The 23,368-nt window shown below is 34.6% G+C and overlaps 1 protein-coding gene across 4 annotated transcripts in view; it reads left to right on the forward strand.

The window, feature by feature from the left end:
* mor (SWI/SNF- related protein mor) overlaps nt 1-23,368 on the forward strand; it is a 442,374-nt gene that overhangs the window by 267,049 nt on the left and 151,957 nt on the right. For all 4 annotated transcript variants that reach the window (XM_090398829.1, XM_090398819.1, XM_090398811.1 and 1 more), the window contains exons 14-15: nt 13,329-13,442; nt 17,027-17,183. In XM_090398829.1, the coding sequence (XP_090254955.1) occupies nt 13,329-13,442; nt 17,027-17,183 (271 nt within the window). The remainder of the gene's footprint in view (nt 1-13,328; nt 13,443-17,026; nt 17,184-23,368) is intronic.

Raw genomic sequence — 23,368 nt, forward strand, 5'->3', positions numbered from 1 at the left:
TACTTTCTCCTAAAGTCCTACTGGTGCCCCCTAGGGCAATGTTGGTGGTATTCTTGGGCGATTGGGCTGAGGTCTTCTGATGTAGGTTTCCCAAATTTGAGGCAGTCTCATGCAGCGAAATTTGTTGAGGTTTGGATTGCTTCTTAGGGCAGGCTGATTCCATGAAAAGCCTTTCGTACTTGTATTTACTATGGCGAATGATCGTGGCTTTCTTCCAATGTATTCTATGGCGGGTATCCAGAGCATGGTCTGCAAGACCAGAGTGGCTGTATTGGTGGAACCGGATGTAGTCCTTGTGTTCTGTAATTCTGATATTGGCTGTCCTGCCTGTGTGGCCAAAGTAGGACAGCTTACAGCTGCAAAGGGACCTGGTATACACCAGGTAGGTCTAGTGGGGGGGGGGGGGTTAGTCTTTAGTGGAGCAGATAAGGGATGCCAATTTCTTATATAGCGTGTAACAAGAAGTTAAGCTGTGTTTTTTTAGGATTTTTGTAATTTTTTCCGAGGTGCCTCTGATATAGGGTATAGTGATGGATTTAGAGTAATCCTTGTTGTGTGTGTGTGTGGGGGGGGGGGGGGTTGTAGTTTATTGGTTACAATATTTTTTGGATTGTTTTGGGAGGGTAGCCATTAGCTGAGAAAGTGTTGAGAATGTGGTTTAGTTCTGTGGTTAGGGCATTGTCATTGGAACAGATAAGTTTAGCCCTGTTGTGTAGTGTCTTAATGACACCATATTGTTGTGAGGAAGGGTGGTGGGATTGTTGGTGAATGTATCTGCCTGTATGGGTGGGTTTTCTATAGACTGAGAAAACCAAGGTTCCATTAGGCTGGCGGTGACTAGTGTGTCTAAGAAAGGAAGGCAGTTGTTTTTTTCTAAGGTGAATTTGATTCTGGGTGTTGGTTGTTTAAGTGTGTTAGGAAGGAGAGGAGTGCATCGGAGCCATGTGGCCAAATGGCGAACACATCATCTACATATCGAAGCCAAATGGTTGGTTTTTGTGGGGCAGAGTTTAAGGCTTTCTCTTCAAAAGTCTCCATATAAAAGTTGGCCAAGGGTGGGGAGAGTGGAGAACCCATGGCTGTCCCCTCTATTTGTTTGTAGAATTTTCCTTGCCAAACAAAATAGCCTGAGTTCATGTGAACTGAAATAGGGCTGTGATATCGGGAGGAAATTTAGCTTGGATTAGCTCTAAGGATTCTCTGAGTGGGACATTTATGAATAAGGAGGAGACATCAGAGCTGACCATTACGTCAGTGTGTTTGAGTGTAATGTTTTCTATGCTGGCTTTGAAGTGGGCTGAGTTTTTTATGTATGAAGGTGTGTTGCCAGTGTAGTGTGTAAGAACTTTGGCCAAATGTTTAGCTAGTTTGTATGTGGGGGAATCAATGCCATCCACTATGGGATGTAATGGCACATTTTCCTTATGTATTTTTGGGAGTCCATAAATACGGGGGGGGGGGTGCTTAAGGGTCAAAGCTGTATAACTGAGAGGAGACCTCCACATAGCCTTTAAAGGAATGTGGAGAACCGACCAGGGCTTCTAACCTAATGTCCAATCCTCACCTTCTCGTGTTGCACCCTGTTGGGTATCTACTTTGATACTGAACGAACGAGGATGGGCTGGCAATTTGGGATTTAGCCGACCAAATTGTATTCTTATTGGTTAAACCAAAATAAAAAATGATGGTACAACATGGCAAAATTTCATGCCGGCTGGGGCGTCGCCCGGTTAAACAAGGCCCCCGTTGTTTTCGCCAGGGAACCAGGGCGAACAGCGAAAAGTCAGCTACTGGAACAAATCTGAAAACAAACCCCAACTCAACATCACCAGAGTTAAAGATCGGTACTATCAACGTAAGAAGCCTGAATGGCAAAGAAATGGAGCTAGCTGAGGAATTAGATAAGTACCAGATCGACATAATAGGGGTGACTGAAACAAAAAAGACCAAAACTAGTGAGATCTTTCTGAGCAATAAATACAAAATGTTATATTCAGGCAATGACAATGAAGGAAAAGAAGGAGTAGCCATAGTATTCAACACAAAATATGAGGCTAATCTTCTTGAATGGCAGTCAGTCTCAAGTAGAGTAATGTGGGCAAATATGAGAATGGGGAACTGGACAATGAGACTTATTTGTGCCTATGGTCCCACAGAAGGTTCTACTAAGGTAGAAGTGGAGGAATTTTTTGAGGCTTTAGAAAAAGCAACTGACACAATGAAAAAGGAAAAGTTAGTCCTTGTTGGGGATCTAAATAGCAGAGTAGGAAATGATTGTGAGACATACAAAAATATTTTGGGAAAATTTGGAGTAAAGAGCAAAGCTAATAATAATGGCAAATATCTGTTGGATTTCTGCTCAGGACATGGACTGGTTATTACTAACACCATGTTCCAACATAAAAATGTGCACAAATTCACATGGAGAGAAGAGGCAAGGAATAAGAAAAGTCTCATTGACTATGTTATTGTTGATAGTGATGTTTTCTCCCTGGTGCAGGACACCAGAGTGTACAGAGGATTTGAAATTGGAAGTGATCGCTATTTAGTCTTGAGCAGGATAAAATTGAATTTCATATTGAAAAGAATAACATGTAAGAAAGTTTTAAAGCGAATAAAAGTTGAGCAGCTCTCAGATGTGAACTGTAGACTAAAATACAGAAAGATTATTGAAAAGAAAATGAAAGAGTTTGAGAACAGGAATCAAACCTTGGAGATTCAGTGGCAAACTCTGAAGAAAACATTGATTGATTCTGCCAGAGATTCATGTGGTGAGGTTGTGTGCAAGGATAAAAAAATCAGAACTCCCTGGTAGACACAACAAGTTAAAGAGGCAGTGAAGCAAAAGAAGAAAGCATATCAAAAGTTCCTGGCAAATAAGTCAGCTTTTACTCTTACAGAATACAGAGACAAATGTAAGAAAGCTAAACAGTGTGTAAAACTAGCTAAACAAAAGTCATGGGAGAACTTTGGCAAGAATATAGAAAATAAATATCAAGAAGGTGGCAAAATATTCTGGAGGTTGTTGAAGAAGCTTAGAAATGGAGGAAAGAGTGCTGTAAAAGGAGTTAGAGATGATAAAGGTGACATGAAAACAGGAGAAAAAGATATCCTTGAAGTATGGAGTAATTACTTTGAAAAACTGCTAAATGAAACAAGCAGTGATGACAGCACAGTGATAAAAAACACTGACCAGGCATGCAGTCAGGAATACATATCCATACTTGAAGTAGAAAAAGCCATCAAAGGCTTGAAATGTGGAAAGGCAGCTGGAGTAGATGATATTCGACCAGAAATGCTGAAGTATGGTGCTATAAAAGTCTTACAGTGACTGACTTAAACTTGATATCAGCAAAAATGTAGATAGCCACAATAAGTTCTCAAATGTGAGGAAGACTTATGTGGTGGCGGTACATGCTAGTTTATTTAATAGTATTTTCACAACACAGATTGATAAGAAAATAAATACGCATGAACGAACACGAAAAGGATGTATAAAACGGAAGAGAACACAAATCAGGTCTAGCTTTCCATACCACTTCCACTGGCCACTATGTACTCTGGTAGAAAACAAACATGTCTTATATAGAAAAAAACTGTTACATAAGGAAATTTAAGAAGCTGCAAGCATGCTTAGAATTCCAACACAATGCAATAAAAACCAAGGCTTAATTCTACACCAAGTTTGGTCAGCTTTGATAAAAAATATACATCAGTCAGACCTCGGACATTATGAACGTGAACAACAGAATGTGGCATCATCCAGCATTGTTTAAACTTAGCACTGCTTTGAATCCGCATTCTGATTTTTTAATTTTATAAACAGTCAGATGGCTTCAACTGTATAGTATAAACTATTGATTTCTCTTTTTTGTTGTTTTAACTTTTAGATACCTTTTACCCCTGAAGATGTAAGTCAAATGACTTACGAAACTTGTTGGGTTTTATTTCTTGTGCTTTTAGCTTATTAAAAAAAAATGTGGTCCAATTACTTGAATATGTCTTATGAACTTCTAAACCACAGAAACCTCCACTTACAAGAAAATCTTCTTCTTCCTTTCCAGACTTATAGGCCAAGTGGCCTGTTCCGGACTCAATTCCAACTTTTTAAGGGTCTTCCTCTGCATCGAGTACCTTTTGGGTGGTAATTTAGAATTTGTTTAGGTATTCTGCTTCTATTCATTCTTAGTATGTGTTCTTTCCATTTTTCTCTATAGCAAATCACTGTTTCATTTAGGGAGGTTGTAATTCCAAGTGTTTTTCTGATTTCGCTGCTTTTCATTTTGTCCATTATTGTGACTCCTTCAGTTCTGTGCAGAAATTTCATTTCGGATGATTCAATTCTTCTTTCATCTGCTTTTTTATTGTCCATATCTCACTGCCATAAAGTAAGGATGGTTTAGGAACCGTATTGTTTATTCTTATTCGTGTGTGTTTTTGTACATAATTGGGTTTAAAAATTTTATAATGCCTGTTACTTTTAAAAAGTTTGATATCTTTGGTTCTATATCAGCTTCATTTTCATATAACATTGTGCAACCTAAATATTTGAATGTATTTAATTGCTCTATTAGTTTGTTGTTTATTACTATTTTGCTTCTTATTGGATTAGCACTTTTGAAGGCCACGACTTTTGTTTTTTCTGTTGATATTTCCATACCATGTGTTTTTATCAGATTATTTAGACTGCATAATGATTTTTGTAGTTCATCTTCGTTATTTCCAAGGATTATATGGTCATCAGCAAAAAGAAGAGTAGTTAATCTGGTGTTACGGTTTATATTGAATCCTCCTTCATTAGTTATCTTCCATTCTTTTATGATTTTATCTATGTATATATTAAATAAAACTGGTGAGAGAGGGCAACCCTGACGTACTCCTCGATTTATTGGTTCCCGGCTTGATTTTGAATTATTGTACTTCACAGATATTTTATTATCTTGATATACAGGGTGTTCGGGATAAATTTGACATATTTATAATTAATTATATTTTTCCGTAAGTTACATGTATTAACACACACTTCTCTTCATTTAAAAGTTTGGACCCTTCTTCATTCATATACAAGATGTCAGAAAGGATGGATAGCTGGAACCCACTGAATCATGGAAGAGAATAACTTGTATCATGATGATTCGTGCCCGCCATCAAAATAAGGATATTACGACTGCTGCCCAATGCTCCCTGAATACAGTAAAAACAATCAGGCATGAACTAGAGACTTGCAATGGTGACTACGAGGGATGTAGCAAGAAGAAAGATCCCTAGCAGACGATCTGATTGCGTTCGTACAGCAGAATTCCTCGCAAATCTGCAGGAACAGGTGTTGAAGAACCCTGGCATTGGAATTCGGGCTTTGTTCGTGGAGTTGCTAACTGTAGTCAAGCCCTGGATAACAAGGGTAGCCAATGGTAGGCCGTATGTATGGCAGCAGGATTCGGCCCCTTGCCACACCTCTGGGAAAAGTCAAAAATGGTTGTCTGAAAATTTCTACGACTTCACCAGTCCAAATGTTTGGCCTCCAAACTCCCCAGACCTTAACCCCATGGATTATTTTGTATGGGGCGCAGTTGAAAAAGACACCAATCGCACTTCCAGTAATACAAAAGCCCAGTTAATGGATAAAATTAAAACAGCTTTTGCGGCCCTTCCCAGGGAGACTGTAGCATCAGCTTGTTCGAGGTTCCGAAGCAGAATTGAAGCTGTGATCGATGCTAATGGTGGTTATTTTGAGTAAATCTTGTTGATAGTATTGTAATTAACTCTGCCTGTAATGTTTTTTTGTCAATTCATTAAATTTAATAGATACAAAGAAGATTTTCTTTTTCCTTACGAAACTGTCAAATTTATCCCGAACACCCTGTATATTATATAAGGCTCTAAAGAGTTGGTTTAGTATTTCATATTCTTCTAGGATTTCCCATAGTTTTTCTCTGATAATGTTATCAAATGCTTTGGTGTAATCTATAAAAGCTATGTGTGTTTCTGTGTTCATTTCTCTGTGTTTTTCAATTAATAATTTTAACATAAATGCAGAGTCTATGCAAGACCTGCCTTTTCTGAATCCATTTTACTCTTCTATTAATTTTGGGTCTACTATACGTTTAAGTTTATATGCTAAGATTTTTGCATATACTTTATAACAGGTACTAAGTAAGCTGATTCCACGATAATTGTTACAATCAGATTTGTGTCCTTTTTTGTAGATGGAAATAACTATTGCTTTGGTCCAAGCTTGTGGGCATTTTCCTTCTTTCCAGATCATATTATAAAAGTTAAGTAACTTGAGTGAGAATTCAAATCCTGCATATTTGATAAGTTCCAAGTTTATAGTGTCTTCTCCTGGAGTCTTTCCTGTTTTTGGGTTAATGCTTCTGTTAATTCTTCTAGAGTGATGTTTTCCAAGTTATCAGAGATGTTTACAAAGGGTAGTTTTCTGTTTTGAATGTTTTCATCATACCATAGATCTTGGTAGTGATTTTGCCATGTTTCTATTTTAATGGTATTAATATCTGCTTTTTCTCTAGTTTCATTGCTTAGATCTTTGAGGATTTTATATGCATTAGGTCTTTTGAGCATACTCTCTCTCTAATTTTGTTACAAAATTGTTCCATCTGTTTCTGTTTATTCTCCTGCATGCTGCTATTGCTTTTTTTCTGTTGTATTCGATTTTTGATTCTATTGTTTTTATATGGTTGAGCCAGTTTTTATATGCTTTTTTCTTTTCTTCAATAATGCATTTAATTTCATCATCCCAGTTCCTAAGGCCTCTTTTTCTTTTCCACTTTTTCTTTGTTCCTAAACTTTCTTTTGTAGCTTTTGTCATTATGGTTTTTAGGTTTGACCATTCTTCTATGTTCTGATTTTGTTTTATACTTGTCATCCAGTTCTTTATTCTTTTTTGGTACAAGTCTTTAATACTACTGTCGTCCAAAAGTCTAACTTTGAAAGATTCAAAATTTCTATTTTCCTTGTGTATTTTTGTTGTTTTCAATCTTGGTTCCCATTTTATTTTTCCAATTAAAAGAAAGATTCCAATTGCAAGAAAATAAATATTTATTAACTCATTGGGGCTATCCTTGTCAGCATTTCTGTTGCAACAGCAGATAATTCATTAAAGTTACTTACAATTTTAATAACGGAATTAACTCGGAAAATATTCTTTGACATATTTTAAAATAATTTAATTTTCATTAAATTAAAATTAAAGTTACAATTAAATAAATATTAAATAAAATAATTTAAAAAATGACATAATTTTGCTGTTACACCCAGGCAAGTTCCAAAAGCAGAAATAATGGTTTCCATTGAACAGGGAATATATGACCTGCTTCCAGTGATAGCTACTAACATTCATTTGGATGTAGCCAACATCTTAACCCAATCCAAACTTCCCAAAAACGATATGCCAAAAAAGAAATCAGTGCTGTAAAAGAAACTAGACAGTAATAATGGTATTGTAAGAACAAAAGTAGACAAAGGTAATGCAACTGTGCTGATGAATTTAGCAGAATATGAAAGCAAAATGCACATACTTTTACAAGATCACTTTATATACCAAATCATAGATCCTGATTCTACTAACTTTTAAAAGAATAAAGTTCACTAATTATTGAAGAAATTCACTTCTTGGCCAAAAGAAACGGTTAACAAACTTGAGCCTTTTCATGTTGAAGCATCCAGAATATATGGAGCACCAAAAATTCACAAATAAGTCCCCCCCCCATGCCCTATTGTGGATAGTGTAAACAGCCCCACATACAGACTTGTTAAACATTGAGCAAGCTAAATTGCTAGCTCCCCCCCAATAATTCTTCCTCCTTTATTAAAAATTCTGTTCACCTAAAAAAGTATATTAGAAAACCATATCTTAAAAAGTTCAGACATGATTTCATTAGACTTGCAAAAGTCACATTCCCCTCCCCAGATATATTTGAATTATTTAATCTACAGTACATACCAGTTATTTTGCATGAAAAGGGAAGATATACATTTTTAATGCATTTAAATAGTCAACCAAAATCCACTTCACAATGGAAAGCTAATGACTGTCTGCCCTTCTTAGATACACTAATCACATGGCTGCCTGATGGCTCATTATCTTTTTCTGTTTATAGAAAACCCTCACATACGGGGTATTAAAAGTTCAAACTTACATTTGCACAAACATTCACACCATCATCTAGCTCAATAGTATGGTATCCTTAAATCACTTAACTCACAGAACCAGAGCTATCTATTCTAATGATAATGCTCTTACGACTGAACTCACTCACTTACTTGCAATCACACTTTCTTAGCCAAATATTTTTGTATTTCTGACAATCATTTCCTACTCTGCTATTTAGATCTCCAGCAAGGACCAATTTTTCATTGTGTCAGTTGCTTTCTCTAAAGCCTCAAAAAATTCCTCTACTTCTGTCTTTGGAGAACCTTCTGTGGGACCATAGGCACAAATAAGTCTCATTGTCCAGTTCCCCATTCTTAATATTGCCCACATCACTCTACTTGAGATTGTCTGCCATTCAAGAAGATTAGCCTTGTATTTAGTGTTGAATACTATGGCTACTCCTTATTTTCCTTGTCATTACCTGAATATAACATTTTATATTTATTGCTCAGAAAGATCTCACCAGTTTTTGTCTTTTTTGTTTCAGTCACCCTTATTATGTTAAGCTGGTCCAATTCCTTATCTAGCTCCATTTCTTTGCAATTAGGCATCTTATTTTGATAGTACTGATCTTGAACTGTGATGTTGTATTTCAGGATTTGTTCCAGTAGGCTGACTTTTCGCTGTTTTCCATTTGCAAAACAATGGGGGGGGGGGGCTTGTTTAACTTGGTGATGCCCCAGCTGGCATGAAATTCTGTCAAGTTGTACCATTATTTTAAATTGTGGTTTTAACAATAATATATATTATATATATATATATATATATATATATATATATATATATATATATATAATATGGAAATAGAACGACAGAATATGTAATACTGATATGGTGAGGAATCGGCTGAATTTATTTGTTTCGAATAAGTGAAATAATTCAAGGCACTAAGTTAGCTGTATAACAAGCCAATGTTGAAACCAATTTTCACTTACTGATTTGGGAGCTGAGTTAGAAATAGTTGATCAAATACTAGAGATTACAGAAAAATTGGTTGAGTGAATAGATGACATCACTGCTAGAATCACATTAAAAGTGAAGATATTAAGAAGCAACTTACATGGTTAGTGTTCAGGGTGTGAATAGAACTAATAACATTTTTATATAATGAAACCTGTGGTGAATGCATCACTAAAAAAACACACGTACTAACCACAGTGATAAGTTTTAATTAATACATAAATATTTCATCCTTAAGTATCTTGGGACATCCTCATTACAGTAATTCAAACAATAGTAGAAATAACATACAGTTAGGGCACATGATTACAATGGAATCTCAATATGCTTGCAGTAACGTGTTATAAAACTAAATTAAAATATAACTGAAAAAAAAAAAAAAAAATATATATATATATATATATATATATATATATATATATATAAAGAGATTATTTTACACAATTTTGTATGACAATTTCCCATACTTTAGGAATAGTAAGAATGTCGTTGTGGTTTAAATTTGGTCTGTGTAGTAGGGCTTCAGTACTTTCTTTATATAAACATTCATGTTTATGTGAAGAACTATGTAAAAGTTTCGACTTTTCCTAACGGATCCCGTGGTTTGGGTTTTCAACTCCGTGTTGAGAGAGACCAGATTTCTGCGGTTTGAAAAGACGAATGTGGTCTTGATGTTCCGAGATGCGTTTCTGAACAGATCTACCTGTCTGTCCAAAGTAAGACAACTTGCAGGAGCATGGGATCTCATACACACCAGGTAACATCAGAGGTGAGAGTTTGTCCTTAGGAGAAGGTAACAAGTTATGGATCTGGTTGATGGGTTTGTAAGTAGTGGCAAAATTGTATTTCTTCATAATTTTTGAAAGACGTTCGGAGATGCCTTTGACATAAGGTATGGGAATCCTATGGGCTTCTTCTTGTCTAGGTTGATGTGTGGGGAAGTGACTGATAATTTTTTTGAGTTGTTTTAAGATTATATCCATTTAGTATGGCTGTATTTTTGATTATTTCTAGTTCTTGGTTTTGAGATTCTTCAGAGGAGCAGAATTTGTGTGGTCTGGTAACTAGTGATTTAATGATGCCAAATTTCTGAGATGGATGATGAGCGGAAAAATTGTGAATGTAGCAACCTGAAAATGTAGACTTGCAATAGACAGACATGGCGATGGAATCAACTTGCATGAACTTTACGCTAGAAAAATAATCTCCACAGAAAAGAAAACGGTTCCATCGCCACATCTATCTATCGCAACCTACATTATCAGGTCACTACACTTGCTTGAGAACATTTCAATTCCTTAACTATAAACTGTTGAGTTTGGCCTCCTTTGTGTAGAAACACTATACAGAACTTCTTAACTTACGATATTTCACTCGTTTGACCCATATTTAGCAAATGATTAACCGAAATCATGTGCAAACAATTTCTCTCACATGAGTTAGTCCCTCAGCTACTGAAATATATGCTATTTCTATGTTCCCCTCAAAACCAATTAGAAAAATTTGGAATATTCTAATATTTTGAACCACATTAAATATTATTCTAAATTTGTTAATGTTTTCAAATAACAGTTTTCTTATAATTTATATTACATTTTTATTTATTACATGATTAAATAATCTGCAAAGTACATAGATTTAGATTATGCTAATTCATATTTGGTAATAATTATTTTCTATGCAATTTAATTAATAGGTCTTTAATTAATAAATTAGAATAGCAAATCAACACATTTTCTTCATCATCATCATCAAATTCCTGTCATGTACCCTCAAGGGGTGTACAGGATATGATAGTACTACATGAATTTTCTTTGATTATTCTAATTTTTTGATTTGGAGGTGTAGTTTACAATTTCACAATGGACGTTGTTTCACTTGCACTTTTAGTACAAATGTAGTCTTCTCCAACTTAGAAATAAGGTTAGGACAAATCCTTATACCAGTTTAGAACAGAGGCAAAATTGTTGAGACTTTTTTGAATACGAACTTTCATTCAACATACTTATCATTCATCCAAAGGATAAGTGCAGGAGAGCATCAAACATTCTTCATATCCTGTAGTGCATGATATTTTTACTACTGAGTTTATATTATAAATTAGAATCTAGAGGGGGGGGGGGATGTTATGCTTCTCTCAGAGATGAGATACTTTGATGGTTGAATGCGCTTTGCCATTATTGTATCTGTATAGCAACTAGCACATTATGAACCCTTTCTGGACTTTATGTTGAAACAGATGAGGCTGTATTCTTACTTCAATAACAGGAGTACATTCTTTCTCTCTCTGATATGTTTTTAAAGTAAAATTCCTGGCATTCTACTCCTCAGATCGGTATTTTATTTGTGGTGGCATGGAAAAATATAACATCTAAAAACTAAAATTTGTTGTTCATCACTCAGTATGCACATTAGAGAACTGTTCTTTCCCCAAGTGCTCTAGGTCTTTAATTAGATTTCATGCTTCATATTTTATAAGCATATCTTGTTAAATACTTCTGTCAAATGAAAAATGGTGAAACAAAGAATGTTCTTGTAATAAGAACAATTAATGAATTTATACCAGTCCTTGGCTAAGAGTCATTCTCTGCTCCTGATAAGATGGCACATATTAGTTGGAGGAAATGTCAGCATAATTGTTTAGTACTGTGGTAAACAGAGTATATTGTAGTGGATAAGAAATTCATGTTTTAATCCTTTACCCAAAGTTTGCATGTTGAACTGTCTTCATGTCTAGGCTACTTGTATAACTATTGACTTCATGTTAGTTGCCTTAGTAGTATAATACATAGCACATCCTTTCGATTATGTATATTGCTTTGAATTATGAAAAGGATCCTGCACTGGTTTTGACCTTTATAAGGTCTAATTCAGTGGGTACTAGACTCAGAGAAAGATACTAAGATTAAATTAATTCTGAAATCGTATATTTTTCCATATACAAGTAGTAAAATGGAATCGCAATATTATTAAAATATTCTGGATCAAAAATAGTTTTAGAAAGTTTTTTTCACTTCATTACCAAGTTACAAAGTAGAAGACTGAGGAAACTGATGCAAAGTTAACAGTCTCTATTATACAAGTAGACACATGCAAACTTTGGGCTTGCCCAATCCTTCTTTGCTTTTCCATGAAAAGATTTTATAACAAGCATCAGCTGATTGCTTACACTGCTCGTGTAAAGGATTAAAACAAGAATATAATCTCCTGTCTATTACAGTTATTTGCTTTGTAATAGACAGGAGAATAGGCTTTCGAGTGAAAGAACAGAACTTTCCATAGAAAAAAGAAAATATTATACCAGTTTTTTTTGTAATCAAATGAGCCACAAACTTTAGTGATTGAGTAGCATTGAAATCTCAGAATGAGAATGAAGCTGAATTTAAAAAATTCAAACAGTCTCACACTGAAATGAAACTTAAAGCCGAAATTACTGACATATTGCTGACAATGGTAAAACTGAAATTATAACTAGTGGACCAACTCATAATGGTATCACAAGATGAGGGAGGGAAGTGCCACTGAACATTCACTTCATTCTCACTTGGACTTCTTGTAAGAATCTAAAAATCTTCTGTATTGAGTGATGAGCAGAATGAATGGTTCCACTGGAACATTATACTAATAAAATTGGAATGCTAGTATGATGAGAGACTACTGCTCCTGATTTCTTGAGATACATGAAAGGGCTTAGAAGAGAAAACAGAGTGCTTATATGTAACTTTTAAATTTTATGTAATTTTAGGATTTATTAATTTTTTAATTGTAAATGCACTGTTACTGAAAGTGCTCAGACACCCCCATTGCCCGACCCTTCGCAGATGGGTGAATAGGTTTTGTGTCAAACCTATTCGCTCAACTAACATTCATCAGCTCTTTGCCATACTATAGGAGGAATGGAAATGAATTCCAGCAGCAGTTTACTAGAACTTAGTGGAGAGCCTAACCCAAAAGGAAATGGTTGTAATAGCAGTGAAAGGAGACCTCGTACTGACCTCAACAAGAAATACAAACAATTGCTGTCTGGGCACTTTTGGCAACATAGTGTATATTAAATATGCAAGCATTTTCATTTTGGCTATTTATATTTATTTTACAAAATCCAGTTATTATCATTGAACAATAAACAACACTTAACTAAGCTTGTGTTTTGGTATAGTTCTAACAAAGAACTTGAATTTTTTAAATTCTTTTTCAGATACATTGCATATAGAAATTTCATGATTGATACGTACCGCCTTAATCCAACAGAGTACCTTACTGTGACTGCATGTCGGAGAAATCTTGCAGGAGATGTTTGTGCAATAATGAGGTATTGTTACATTCTTTAAAAAAAAAAAAAAAATTCATTTTTATATCCAGACAAAAGGGATGGAGTTACTTTAGACATATTTGATTATATTATATTTGAAAATACTATAATATGTAGAGAACTACAAATATTTAGAATAAATGATATCCACGTCAAATTGCTTTGACCCTGAAATTTAGTGCAGAATTGACTGTGCTTGGAAGAGCTACTGGAGAATGAAGAATTGATAAAAGGGGGACCTCCCCATTTGTCTAAAAAGAAAATTATTAGATATGATTGTCCTGCCAACTTTGACTTATGGTTCCCAGACTTGGGCATAGCCACTACACAGACAAAAACACCTCCAAGTTTGCCAAAGAGCAATGGAGAGGAGTTTACTGTGAGATTCCAGACTAGATAGAATAAGGAACAAGAACTTAAGAGACCAGAGACCTAAAAAAAAAAAATAAATAAATAAAAGACGTCATTTGGAGAGCTAGGAAATCAAAACGGGATTGGACAGGCCACTTGGCAAGATGATAGATGCACAAAGAGAATAACAGAGTGGCTGCCAGGAGAAGGAGTCAGAAAACCCGGAAGACAGAGAAAAAGATGGAGAGATGATATCAAAAAACAGCTTTGTGTCACATGGACAAGAGTGGCCCAAAATAGGAGAGATTGGGGGGGGGGGGGCTTTGCCCTGCAGAGTGGGACATCTAGGCTAACAACAACATATACTAGCTAAATAGTTTGTTAAAAGTGGCTGGAAATTTTTAAAATGAAGTGGGAAGGGGGGGAACTGCTGTATAGATGGGATATTATGCAATGCAGTACAATGCTTAGAACACTGTGAAGCAGCAGTTTTTACCAAAGAAACCATGTGAAATAACATTCAATTTGTTTCATCTTTCTGGCATTCTTCGTTTCAGTGATCTGAATGTTTTCAGAATTAGTACCTAATTGTAGGAATCCTTGAATAGTAAAGCTAATAAGTGCATAATCTAAGAAATTTTATTGAAATTAACTTCTTACAGTAAGCAAGTTATTAATAATACTCAAATTTAGTTATCAAAAGTGTGTGTATACTGCTATAAGAGTTTCTCTAGATTAACAGGTTAAAAATACAGAGAATAGTAATTCAGTATTCAAAATATGTAAGGAATAAGTTTAATACATACTTATGCTATAATTCAGATTACAGAATTTGTGAACTTGATGCATATGTTGCAATTTTGTTACTATTAATAATAGTTTGCAATAAACTACAGTGTTACATATATATCATGCTTGCTCTAAGTGAGTAAGCGAGTGATGCTGAAATTTTGTGTGAAGGGAGCAGAGGAAACATGGGTGTGAAGCTTCTACAAAGTTAATGAAACCCTGAAGTTAGCAAAGAAAGCCTTTGATTGCTCTGCTTATTTATTTTATAAATATCTACATACATACACATATCAAAGGTGCAAAACCTATGCTATGTGTGCATGCAAGAGGAGAAAGAAGAAATTATTTATTTATTATTTTTTTTTAATCAGGTGAGGTATATAAATTTTGGAAAGACAGAGTGATAATCTGTTCCAAAAAACAGTCAGATGAGATGAGATGAATGAGGAAGAGATGTTGGATTGGTCACAGATCAGGTAGAGACCATCTACGAGAGCATTATAAGAGTTATCTGTGAGAGCAAATCCATACAGTCATAACTCGATTAATGAAGAGGATGTGTTCCACGAAATTACTTTGTTGAGCGAAACTTCATTCTCAGAGGTAAAAATACTATGGCCATAATAGGGATATGTTCGTATGTAAAGAAAATGAAAGACTTTTTTTTAAAAAAAAAAAAAAAGAAAAGCTTTATTAAATAAAAAGTCAATATTACATACCTAACAAAGATAAAATTACGACATTTTAAAATACGAATCTAAAGTTGATTGTTTATGCTTTTTTTCTCTTTCATTTAACAATTGCCTATACGGATTTATTGCATTTAACACTGATCGCTTAACACTAACACTTCTTCCTAAATCAGGATCATTTTCACTGAAAAAATTTAAAATGTTTTCAATGTCATTCAAGCACCTTTTTTAATCTTTGGTTGCAAGTAACGTTAAATGATCTTTGGCTGCTTTGAACCCAGCTGCTGATTTTTTTTCAATAGAAATGAAGCTTTTTGATAACCCTTTCCAGAACAAATTGCTTTCATCAACATTGAACACCAAATTTGGTGAAAAATTTTCAAATTCAATTATTTCCTTTAGTTTTCTGGAAACTTATTTGCAGCTTCTCCTGATAATTTTACACTATGAATTCTGGCCCGTTTTTTAATTTCTCAAAACAACCACGAGAAGCCACAAAATTTTCTGCAATTTCTTAAGTTTGTTTAGATTTCAGGTGATTAAACAAAAATAATGCTTTTTCTTGAATCACCATTTGAGTTAAAGGCATATGATGTTGTGATATATTATCTATCCACAAACTTAACATTTTCTCCAATTTTTTCTAAAATTGGACTCCTTAAGCGAGTTAATTTTGCTGCTGTAACATCTATACAATTCTGAGCAGACTGTTTTATTTTTTCTGATTGACTAAGTATGGTTGTTAAAGTTCCATTCATCTGGATTTTCTTTTGCCCCTTTCAACATGTACGATATGTAATTTAGTTTCTAAAGAAATTTCTTTTCTTGATTTCTGATTCTGACATTTTAACTAAATATTAATATTTATAAAATCTACAATAATGCTATCAGAGAACATATTGCAAAGCACCACACTGAAACACACCCTATAAAGTGTAAGCAGCGACTAAATTATGCAGATGACGTGCGAACTTGTTAAAACAGACACGCCCACAGTTGGGAGTACACGACAAGTCGGTGTTGTTTGCCAGTCAGATGATTGCCGGGCATTGACCTTAAAATTTTAATATTTTTATGTAAAATGGGGTTGAAATTGCTGGCTTGGTTACCAGAGGTATGACTGTAATTGGATTGCCTTCTTCTGAATTCCATTCAAGTGCCATCTCCTATCCAGGAGGTTGACTACCATGATGTGACTCATGGTTAACTACAGGTGTAACGACATGTGGTGAGGACTCATCCTCTTCCACATATTGTTGTAAGTATTTATGGCCTGCAAAACCTATTCTGTATGTGCATGCAAGAGGAGAAGGGAGAAATTTATTGATATGTTTTTTTAACAGGTGAAGCATATAGATTTTGGAAAGATTGAGTGATAGTCTGTTCCAAAAAAAACAGTCAGATGAGGTGAATGAGGAAGAGACCATCTATGAGAGCGTGATAAGAGGTATCTGTGAGAGCAGAGCTAAACTTGGATTGCCTTCTTCCAGATTCCATTCATCTGGATAGCATCAAGCATTCTTAAAGATGTTTTAAGTACACCATTCCAAATACATGAACTGTATTCCAAGTTTGGGCAGATTTGAGACATGTTTTAATCTGTAAATAAACAGTTTTAGCTTTGTGGAATTGGCTGTACAGGACAGTTCCATTTCAACTAAGTTGTTACTCTAGTTTTATTTCCCCCCTAACTTCTCTTTTCCTTTTTTGTCACTTATAGTGTTTTTTTTTTTTTTTTTATTTTGTTCTTAGGGTTCATGCTTTTTTGGAGCAGTGGGGTCTTATTAACTACCAAGTAGATGCAGATAGTAGACCAACTCCTATGGGACCGCCTTCTACTTCTCATTTTCATGTCCTTGTTGATACACCTTCAGGATTACAACCTCTTAATCCACCACGCACCCAACAGGTGAGTCAGTGACCTTAGTTATATTTGCAAGTTTCATTCCATTTCCATTTACAGCTTTTAATATGTATATTTCACTATGTTAATGACTGAAATATTTCCACAAGATATACATACATTTTGTGTACACAATTGAGTAAGAATTTCTCAATAACTTTTAGAAATTCTTGATTTGTGTTTTTTGTTACTCATTATTAGCCTGAACATCTGATGTAGTATATAGCATAACTGCCTTTATTACAAGTTGCAAAGTGACAGTTTCCTAAAAGAAAATATTTTGGGTTCTTTTTTGTTTTGAATCTCCTTTGAAATAACTGAAGCAGTGATCCAGTTTTGAATCAAACATGATTAACAGAGAGAGATGAGAATACTACTACATTTCTTTTAAAAAAAAAGGCATTTTTGATATAAGCAACAATTTTCATTTGGAAGATGGAGAAATTATATTTTGTTTGGTGCTATTGATGTATTATTACAATAACAATAGAAGCTGCTTACTTATGTTGGTAGTAACTTAATTTTTAGTGGTATACTGAATAGAATCAAGAGAACTCATCAAATAGTTTAAAAGATAAATTTGTAGTCAGATATAGGATCATTACTTAGAGAAACCTACAATCTAGTTAATGTTTTATTTTTTATATCAACTCCAACACACAAGAGGTTTAAAGACCTGTAATAGAGCAGTGGAAAGGAGCAGGCACCATTAAGCAAATAGTGCATTTGGATGTAGTCAGACATTCTGCAGATAGCCTGTGTTGTGCCACCCTAAATGTGAGAACCGCAATCTGAAAAGAACTAAAAAAATGGAAGAAAACTCACAAAAAAAACTTTATTAACATAGAATTTTCACTTAAGTATCACAGACATTGTCAGTTCACAAGATCACAGAATGGCAATTAAACAATAACAGACAATTATAACATTTGAGATTAGAACCCACTTGAGTAGTTAATGTAAGATAAATAACCAAGGTCAATAATTTCCTGACTTAAAATTATATAAATATATACAGATATCCCTTGATATTACCGTGTATATCGAAATCGTGTTAATCAAATATAATAATCAATGGTAAACAGTACAATTCCTCCATGATCGATTACTGTATTAACCCCTTAACATACAAAGATGTCTGTGACACGTCTTTTGTTTATTGCACCAAAATTGATTTTGAATTTTGGTTTCACATATAAATACAACCGAATATAGACGCTAGACAATCTTGTGCCTATTTCCTTTCAGCTGAGAAAAGTTGCCAACGGTGTGTATTGGCTATTTCGTTTGCGTTTGCACAAATTCATCATTATTTGAAAAATAATGATGAATTTGATCCAGCAAATCACCCTCACCCAAAAAATTGGCAGAAAAATGACTGCTTTCTGATTTTTAATTGGTACGTTTAAAGGGTTAATAGTTTGTTTTATATGGTACTCTTTTAGGAAAGATAAAAAACGAATGCAAAGTAAATGTTTAATAAATGCTTGTACCTACATTAGTTAACTGCAATTTTTTGTCAAAAAAGTTATCAAGAGTCGTTTGAACAGTTATAGTTTTTTTCTTCTTATTATTATATGACACTTCCAGGAAGTCCAAAGACGCTTTGAGGGAGAGTGTGCCAACAGCATTGAACGATTGAACCCCTTCCAACTGCTAACCGCGCTCAAACTTGCTTAACTTTTTGCATGAGCCATTAGTAGCAGAGGTTCTTCCAATTGACCAAGGTCTTCACCAAAAGTTTTTGACCAACCTTTGCTGGTTAATCGGCATAAATTCTACGATAACAAGCAAAATGACTCTCCAGACCTCGGCAAACAAGCATTCTTCGATTAACATCTGGATCCATATCCATTATTTGCTGCTTAAGCGATTCTAAATTGCGTTCCATCCAGTTCTTTGATTGTTATCTCCTTTGGAACCTCATCTTCACATTCCATTTGTTCGTTGTCTTCATATGCACGTTGTTGTTCAATTTCAAGAAGATCGTTGTCACTGAAATCTTTTGAATTTGAATCCAATAATTCTTTAACATCTTCTGCATCAACACCATCAAAACCAAGGTCTTCACCAATTGCAACGACTTCTTCAATCACATTCACAAGATTTTGAAAACAACCTAAGTCATTAGCGCATTCTGGCAAAAGGTTTTACCAAACAGCTTCATACAGCTAGAAGACACTTGCTCCCACGATTCATGAATGTTTTCAATTGCATGTTTAATGTTAATTTTTTCCCCAAAATTCTTGGAGCGTAATTGCATTTTCTCGTGTTTTTGTTTCTACAGCCTTTGAGAATGTCTTTTTAAGAAAATAAGCTTTGAAAGTTGCAATGACTCCCATGTCCGTAGGTTGTAGCAATGATGTATTTGGTGGGGAAAATAAAACCACATTCTCACACAGATCATTAAGAGAATTTGGATGACCAGGTGGATTATCTAAATTCAAAAGAACTTTGAAAGCTAAGTTATTTCTCCTGCAATAAGCTTCAACTGCTGGCAAAAATAAGACAAACCAATCTTCGAATAGGCATTGGGTCCTTCTGATTCGCCCACCAAATTACAGGTAAAGTGTTTTTGTTACACCCTTTTAAAGCACCTGGGTTCTAAGTTCAATAGACAAGCTGTGGCTTAAATTTAAAATCTCCATTAGCATTCCTTTCAAGCATAACAGTTAAGCAATCTTTTGATATTTGATAGCCAGCCTGCGCTGCTTCTTTTTTTGATATAAAAGTTCTAGATGGCATTATTTTCCAATAGAGGCCAGTTTCATCTACATTCAAAATTTGATGGTAATCGTAATCATTTTCTTCGATAATCTTCTGCAGCTCAGTAGGAAATGTAGATGCAGCATCTTTATCGGCACTTGCAACTTCACCTGTTATTTTCACATTCTTTAGTCTTTTTTTTTGACTGTCCATAGATGCCATTTGTTCACTGTCGTACCTCACATGGTTTTGGCAGTGATGTCTTCTGCTAGAATAAGTGGTACAGTCGCAGATTCCCTTTCCACACAAAGGTTTGTAGGACAATCACAAACATCCGTGCCCATGGGATTCGAACCCACGGCCTCTTGGCTGGAGAGCTCGCGTGCTAACCACTCGGCCCATCAGGTCTGCAGCTTCACCTGTTTTCACATTCTTTAGTCCAGCCTTAGATTTAAAATTTTCATGCCAGCCTTTGCTAGCTGCAAATTTTGTATTGTCTTCTTTATATTTAATCTCTTTAAGTCTTGAAAAACAGACTTGGGGCTTTGGCCTTGATATTATAGGCACTAATTGGAATTCTCTTTTGATTGCAGTCTTCCAGCCAAATAATCAACATATCTTCCATTTCAACCGGTTACGAATGCATTGCATACTTGCAGATGTAGATACAACTTTACCTTGCTCGCAATACTCATCAGCTTTGGATAAAATAGTCCGTATTGTAGACTCGTTAAAACCAAATTTGCTTCCAATCTTACTTTTACTTTCACCATGTTTAAATCTTTTAATTATATCAAGTTTTGTATCTAAAGTAATTACTTTCCTCTTCTTTTTTTCACTTAATGACCCGGTTGTGGGATTGCTCTTATTTTCGACATGATTAATGGACTGTAAAATTTACTAAGAACGTAATTTGTAAATACGTACAGCAGAACTACTGGAGCTTGTAATACACCCACTCTTAATGCTGCAGTGAAGTAAGTGGTTGGCACTCATGCTCTGGGAGCACGGCTGCATTGGAGGAATGACGTCATCATTCTCACGCCACGAGGCTTGCATGTTTTTGCGTGGTAAATTTAAAGCTGCGTTAATCAAAACTCTTGCCGCATATATCAAGGGATTGTCGCATTTAATTTTGGCGTTAAGCAAAGGATGCCTGTACATAGACAAAATAAAGTTTAGAAAGATTAGCAGATTTAAAAAGCACAATCTCCTGCAAAAGGGATAGATAAGCCATCGGATCTGTTTAAATTAGGACAGTGAAATAAAGTTTTATACATTTATGAGGAAACTACTTTTATGAAGGATTCTCATCTTGAGAATCCTTCCAATGGACTCTGTGTTTAAAGATACAGAATTTCACTATGCAAGACTTGTGTTCTTCCTGATCTTTCTCTTTGTCCAAAATAAAATAACCCACAAGAACAAGGAATTCATTAGACTTCTGGATGACTGAGAGGTGGAAGCTTGTCTCCTTAGGAGAAGCGAGAAAGGTAGAGATTTTTCTTATGGGGGAGGATTTAGCTATGTTTTCACTGATGGCACGCACATAAGTGATAGGAATATGAGCTATTTCTTTATATTATTATTATTGTTGTAAAATATTATTGTTAACTATTAACCATAACTGTGATATTTTAAGGACACTTGTGACATAAAGATTGTATAATATAAACATGTATTCACAAGAAAGATATTTAATTAGCCAAATATTTCAGTCTGAAAATTGCAGACCATCTTCAGTGGCACTACAAGAACAGTTTAAAAAATACAAGGTGGAATACTAACAATAGATCATTTATAAATAGAACAAGCCACGTGATATTATATCACTAAGTATTAAAGGGAAATATTTTTAAGCAGAGACATGATTAAATTGAAGATATTAATTAATAATTTCAAAAATTTAAATAACAGAAAAATAATGTGAATTAATGAGTTATCCTGATTAGACTTTCCCAGATTTTTGATACAGATATACAGTCATTCCGATTAAGGTTATGACGATGGAGTAAGGCCTCTACGCTTTCTTTGAATAAACGTTCAAATTTATAGCTGGATCTATGTAAGAGGCGAGTTTTTGACCAAAGGATGTTATGGTTAGTTTCTATCCTGTGCTGAGCCAATCCAGATTTTTCGGGTTTGTTGTGATGAATGGAGGATTGATGTTCTTGGATTCTTTTTTCAACATCTTCTCGATTCTTATAATCCACCTCTAAACAACAAAGATTCAATACGTCGAGTTCCAATTCCATACATCTCCGGGATTTCAGAACCTATTTCAAGAATTCTGAAGAAATATGAGTTAACAGCTACTTATTCACCTATTAATAAATTATCTTCCCATTTTCCTTCTTCTAAAGACAAACACCCAACTATGTCTCTTCCTGGAGTTTATGAAATTCCCTGCTGTGATCTCTTCTATTTTGGACAAACTGGACGCTCATTAGAAAAAAGAAATATGAGTTAACAGCTACTTATTCACCTATTAATAAATTATCTTCCCATTTTCCTTCTTCTAAAGACAAACGCTCAACTATGTTTCTTCCTGGAGTTTATCAAATTCCCTGCAACTGTGATCTCTTCTATTTTGGACAAACTGGACGCTCATTAGAAAAAAGAATCCAAGAACATCAATCCTCCATTCATCACAACAAATCAGAAAAATCTGGATTGGCTCAGCACAGAATAGAAACTAACCACAACATCCTTTGGTCAAAAACTCGCCTCTTACGTAGATCCCGCTATAAATTTGAACGTTTATTCAAAGAAAGTGTAGAGGCTTTACTCCATCGTCCTAACCTTAATCGGAATGACTGTATATCTGTATCAAAAATCTGGGAAAGTCTAATCAGGATAACTCATTAATTCACATTATTTTTGTTATTTAAATTTTTGAAATTATTAATTAATATCTTCAATTCAATCATGTCTCTGCTTAAAAATATTTCCCTTTAATACTTAGTGATATAACATCATGCAGCTTGTTCAATTTATAAATGATTTATTGTTAGTATTCCACTTTGTATTTTTTAAACCGTTCTTGTAGTGACACTGAAGATGGTCTGCAATTTTCAGACCGAAATATATGGCTAATTAAATATCTTTCTTGTGAATACGTGTTTATATTATACAACCATAACTGTTAAAAGCTTTTTTTTTTTTTTTTGATGAAAGAATCCTTAAAACCATTAGATAAAAAGGTGGAATGAATATGTTGTAATTCTCTCTGTAAAAGTTCATCTCAAGAGCATAAAGAATGGGCACAATATACTAAAGTCGTAATAATTCCAGCCTTTTGAATAGGATGGTGAGGAGATTCAGCATGGATATAAGGCCTGTATGAGTCTTCTACTGAAAGACTAGAAAATGTAGGCCACCATCTAAATGAAAGAATTAGAAGATCTAAAAAAGACTAAATGTTTATTTACTTCTTCTTCTTCAAAGGTGAATTGGATCCTTGGATTAAATGCATTTAATTCAGA

This window comes from Typopeltis vanoorti, chromosome 1, assembly GCF_054136105.1.
Source record: "Typopeltis vanoorti isolate ZY-2024b chromosome 1, IOZ_Tvanoo_1.0, whole genome shotgun sequence".
NCBI lineage: Eukaryota > Metazoa > Arthropoda > Arachnida > Uropygi > Thelyphonidae > Typopeltis > Typopeltis vanoorti.